This window comes from Haplochromis burtoni, unplaced genomic scaffold (genome assembly GCF_018398535.1).
Source record: "Haplochromis burtoni strain Fernald_Lab_line unplaced genomic scaffold, NCSU_Asbu1 Contig_9, whole genome shotgun sequence".
Classification (NCBI taxonomy): domain Eukaryota; kingdom Metazoa; phylum Chordata; class Actinopteri; order Cichliformes; family Cichlidae; genus Haplochromis; species Haplochromis burtoni.
Window position 1 is genome coordinate 3,933,207 of NW_024582370.1, and position 5,302 is coordinate 3,938,508.

The window sequence follows — 5,302 nt, forward strand, 5'->3', positions numbered from 1 at the left end:
GCTTTATAGTTGAACATCACTTTGATCTTTTCCTTGGCTTTAGTGACAATGACATACAGATGAGGACAGAATTATTACCCCCCCCCCCTCCCCCCCAGAGCAAGGAATTTTTTAACACAGTTTCCAATACAGCTGCAGATGTTTATTATTTTACTTTGCACACAGAAACTAAATTATTTCACACAAACCAAAAACTACCAGAGTCTAAATTCTAATCTTTCTCTAGGTTGTTCTTAGCATGCTACAGTCTTACTTGAAAGTGTCTCTTCTGCAGAAGTAGAATTGTTTTTGGTCGGCAGCCTTACAAGCCTCACATGCAGTGCATTCCTGTGCAGAGCTCTAGTGATTGTCTTAGCTGAGACTACAATTCCCAACTTGACTAAATCATTCATGAGTGTGTTGGCGGTTGTTCTGGGGTCTTTAGACACATTCCTCACTAGTTTTCTTTCCAGAGTCTTTGAAATCTTTCGCTTCCTACCTCTGCCAGGCTTGTTCTGTTTTGGGTGCCACTCTCTGAATTTCTTCATGATTCTTGACACTTGGAAACTCTGCAATAACTTTGCATGTCCATCTCCTGCTTTGTGAACATCAACAATTCATTTCCTCAAGTCTAAGCTGATTTCTTTTGTTTTTCCATGATGTTTTCCAAAGTGACAGCAAAAACTCTTGCTGACGTTTTTATACTGTGTATAAACTGGACAATAATCTTCAGTTTTAACTTGATTTTACAGGCTAATAATATTGAACCTGGTATTTTTTTTCTAAAATAATTGTGTTATTGTGTGAAAACAGACCTAATTTATGCTTTCTAAAGAAATGCTATGTTGAAAATCCCTTCCTCTGTTAAAAAAAAGAACTTTTGACAAAACCTTTTAATTTCATAGGGAGGATAATAATGTGATATTTATCTGTAACAATCTGTTGGCATTCTCCCGCTGTTTGAACAGAATCATACTCTCCATTGATTTGGAAATGCTAATATATCACGGAGAGACAAAAAAGGAAGCAATCCCGCTCACTCAAGTCAAACCATAGCTCCTCTTTTAAGCTCCAGATATTGTTTACACTGTGTTTTGCCCTTGCTTGCTGTCATGCCTCATGTATCCGTCCCTGCACAATCTTAGAGCGAATCTCACCCAGCAGATTAATTACCGCTTTAATTTGTTTTGCTCTCTCAATAGGGTTATTGTTAATGAACTTCCCTACGCTGCCATTTCCCCTTTGACTGGATTAGGGAAATTATATAACAGCAGCATTGTCCCTACAAGTAACAGCCCGAGCTGGTCTGTCAGTGTCAGCATGCCTGTTTCGCTAATTCAATATACTGTAGTGACAGTGTGGTTCTGCAACGAAGACACGGACACAAAGGTGAAGTTAATGCGTCTTTATTTCATGCCTCTACATTTCATAAGAAAGGACAAACTCTGTAGATTTTTCAATCCCTTTTTATAATAAAGCATCGTCCCTCTAGTGTTTCCCTCTGTCATAGATTATCTTTCAAAATATAATGCATTATCTACTCTTATGTACAAAGTTTCTCTACCATGTTTGATGTCCTGAAAATTATTCATCACATTAAAATGTTAAGCGAAATGAATACATCAACACTATGTAGTTACATGTACATTTTTTTGCACTGGGAATGGGATATTTGCTCAGCAACTTACACAGTTTAATTATCAAGACCACAGAGACTACTGTACTCAAAAAAAAAATAAAATAAAATTGAGATGTTGCTATTCAAAATATTTATAAATCCCAGAGTTATTGTTTTATTTTATTTAGTTTATTTTACAGAGCTTGGCTTTAATAGTAAATAAAACTCATGACACAGAAGTCAAAGGATGGAATCAGCAACTATTTCCTGTTCTTACCTTCAAACTTTCAGCTTTTGGTGTGAGAAAAATAGCGTAGTTTAGAAAAATGAAAGAGTCTCGTAGAAAGCTGTGTGTCCACGATGTTGATATGGGTGCTTGATACTTGCTTCAACCCAGCTGGACATGCACTGTGTTGCAGGGGTGTGTAACTGTTGGAGATGATGAGGTGCTAGGATCAGTCAAGGGTCGTGTCTTGGCATGGAAGCGATGGTGTAAACACAACAATCTGAGGATCCCTTGTGCTCCATCTTTAGCGCTCCTTAGTTAATGCCAATATATGAGGGGTTAAGGTAGGAGAGGAATTTCTGCAAAGTGGAGAAAGTGATAAACATGAACTAATTCTCATAAATCATACATGAAATATTTTACTGTCAGTCTTTTCTGGAATGTGAAACTGATCATATCAAGCCACTGAGGAACTGCTTTTTGCTTCTGATTATCTTCCTCATCCTCAACAGCCTCAATTGGTCCAAACTGATTATTTCTCATGCCGTTGCTTGGCAATGCAGGATGGCCAGACATGATGAGGTTAAGTTGATAAAGCTGGGATCTGATCTTGACTCTATTAGTCTTCACTGACACAGGCTCTGGGAGCGATGTGGCGTGCTCGCTACGTACCTTCTTTCCACTCTGCAGCTGCTTAGAAGAGACCGCAATCCTTAAGGTTTTCTTTGATGATGATGTCTGTCACAGCGTTGAACACAATTTCCACGTTTTTTGTGTCTGTGGCACAAGTCAAGTGAGAGTAGATTTCTTTCACGCCCTTCTTCATGTTCAGCTCCAGGAACTGCGACTTGATGTAGTTGCTGGCATCGTCGTATGTGTTGGGGCCTAAAAGAAAGCAATTGATCAGGGGAGAAGGTTCAGAATAATTACTTTTAATTAATTAGTTAATTTTCCTTCTTTATTGCTATTTGTGTTCTGGTGCCATGTACCAGTCTGGTTTCCATCTCACTATTTGCCTGACAGATGTGGCCTACTGCTAAATTCTCCTTCTTCAAGCCTGCCACATGCCACAGGTATAACTGAAATCCAAAGCACGCGATCTTACCGTCGTAGTCTGGGAAGCAGATGCTCAAGTGGACTTTCTTGATCTTCTCTTCAAAGAGATCCTTCTTGTTGAGGAAAAGCACGATGGAGGTCAGTGCAAAGAATCTGTGGTTGCAGATACTGTTGAACAGATGGAGGGACTCGTGCATACGGTTCTATAAAAGTTAGAGTGAACGCAGAGTTACTCACTGACAAGTTTCTTTGTGGTCACTTAGGACTTAGGACTAAGACTCCTTGACTCACCACTTCATCGTCCTCTACGAGCACCATGTCGTACGCACTGAGAGCTCCGCAAAAGATGATGCAAGTCACACCTTCGAAACAATGGATCCACTTCTTTCTCTCTGACCTCTGGCCACCCACATCAAACATCCTGTTCACCACAGAAAGTCAGAACACACTCACTAAGTACCTGTGAACCGCAGAGATGTAAGCTTTAGCCAGTTTCCCAGTGACTCACCTGAAGTGCAGCTCTTTGCAGGAGAACTGCTCTTCAATGATACCAGTTGTTTTGACTCGAGATCGCAGCACATCCTGCTCAGTGGGCATGTAGTCTGGCTTGCAGATTCTGTCCATTTCATTGAGATAGCTGATGATTCCAGAACAAACAGTACAGCAGTCAGTCTTGGTATATGAAATCATCTGTATTTATAAAGTCTGCATGAGCTGACTCTTTAGATTTACACATATGACATCGACTCACTAGCCAGCAGAGTCATTGAGCTGGTACTCAGCAGCTCTGTCAAAGGCGGCCTGCACTCCAGAGTCTTTCCACAACTTCATGATAACATCAGCCAGCTCAGGAGGCATTGTGCCTTCCTCGATAGAGTCTGACAAGTTTTGCAGCTTCTGTGAATCCTCCTGTGGTTTTGTGCACACAGAATAAAACTCCATCAGCATGGACAAAGTGCTTGGAATATTTATAGTGCAACATTTAATGTCAGGGAGAATGAACTCAACAAGTTTATCATGTCTGGTTTTTATCTCTTAAGTGTAACTTGAGACCTGTCCAGATGATGCGCCAAAATCAATGCCAAGCATCTCCATGCCTCTGATGATAGCCAGAGCAGATTGCAGGATGTTGCCATAGATGATCGCTCTGAACTCCAGTTGTTCCTCTTTTGTGTAACCACCTTGATGCAAAATCCTGCGAGCGAGTAGAAGAGTGGGGGCAGAAGTGTTTTAACTCAGGAAAAAACGTTCTCAACAATAACTACTTTAACTGAGCTGATGGGCAGAAAGAAAACAGCCGAGAGGGAGAGGGTGCCACCTTGTGGTGTCTTAGTGATCTCACTTTGGTTTCACTGCCAAAGTTTAACCAAGTGCACAAAAGAAGTGCTGACGAATTAGTAAGCGGATGTTTGCCTTGTTAAGCTTTCGTAAAGGGCTTCACTGCAAATGAAACAGACAGAGATTGAAGAGCTTTAGCCAAATGGTCGAATTCATGACTGATGGGATTAATAAAAACTCCCGAAAAACTCCAAATTCCCATTGTCTACCTGTGACAGTGAATGACTCAAAGCTACCATCAGCACTTATTTTAACGCTTACTTCATTTGTTTAACGATGGTGCTCTTCCCCGACTCACCAGCACCTGTGGAAAAGAGAACAAAGGTTAACATCCTAAATTTCATACTATGAAGATATTTTACTTTGCAAACACAAGACAGCGGGCAGATAAAAACACTAAATGTAAATATATTGCATAAGAATGCCAGGTGTACTGATATATAAGTGAAGAAAATACAATAGACGTAGGATGAGAAATGCAGAGTGGAGGAGATGGATTTTAATGTGCATTGATACATCTCTGATGTGTCCTGACTCTCAGTTTCTTGCAAAGCTTTTTTGTTTTAACACAGGACACCGAACTAGCCAAAGCTTAGATAACAGAAGCAGCAACGCCACAGCTCTCATAGGAGTTTTTCCCCCTGCTAAACTATAAAAAAACTCCCTTATTTATTATTATTATTATTATTATTATTATTATTATTATTATTATTATTATTATTATTTTAAATCTCACCCACTAATGATTAGCACTGTCGGCAGACATCACCAAATGTTGGACGTCTGACATAAAAACACTGAAACCAGCTAAAATGACAGCAAGTTGCAGTAAGTACATGCATGCATACATAATGAGTGGCGTGCATTTATGTAAAATTGACTGCAGAAAAGCCTCCCTGCAGATCAGGCTCCCTCCAACACTGTAAGCTAAGTTAGGCCAGAAGGAGTTTATGCGTCACAGGACACCCAAAGCTGACCGTCTTGCTCCCACTTGAGCCACATCACTTAAGCCGTGGACAGACTTAGTGCTGAGCATTTAAAACCTTTACACATGCGGCTCTAAAGGAGGGAAGTTGTTTTTTTTT

The 5,302-nt window shown here is 40.2% G+C and overlaps 1 protein-coding gene across 1 annotated transcript in view; it reads right to left on the reverse strand.

Moving 5' to 3' along the window:
- Positions 1 to 1,369: 1,369 nt before the first annotated feature.
- The window catches only part of gnat2 (guanine nucleotide binding protein (G protein), alpha transducing activity polypeptide 2), a 6,028-nt gene continuing 2,095 nt past the window's right edge, over positions 1,370 to 5,302 (reverse strand). Inside the window, exons 2-9 of the mRNA XM_005914903.2 lie at positions 4,479 to 4,521; positions 3,933 to 4,074; positions 3,631 to 3,788; positions 3,388 to 3,516; positions 3,171 to 3,300; positions 2,929 to 3,082; positions 2,496 to 2,708; positions 1,370 to 2,182 (exon numbers count right to left, since the gene is read on the reverse strand). Of these exons, the coding sequence (XP_005914965.1) occupies positions 2,518 to 2,708; positions 2,929 to 3,082; positions 3,171 to 3,300; positions 3,388 to 3,516; positions 3,631 to 3,788; positions 3,933 to 4,074; positions 4,479 to 4,521 (947 nt within the window). The 3' untranslated portion in view covers positions 1,370 to 2,182; positions 2,496 to 2,517. The remainder of the gene's footprint in view (positions 2,183 to 2,495; positions 2,709 to 2,928; positions 3,083 to 3,170; positions 3,301 to 3,387; positions 3,517 to 3,630; positions 3,789 to 3,932; positions 4,075 to 4,478; positions 4,522 to 5,302) is intronic.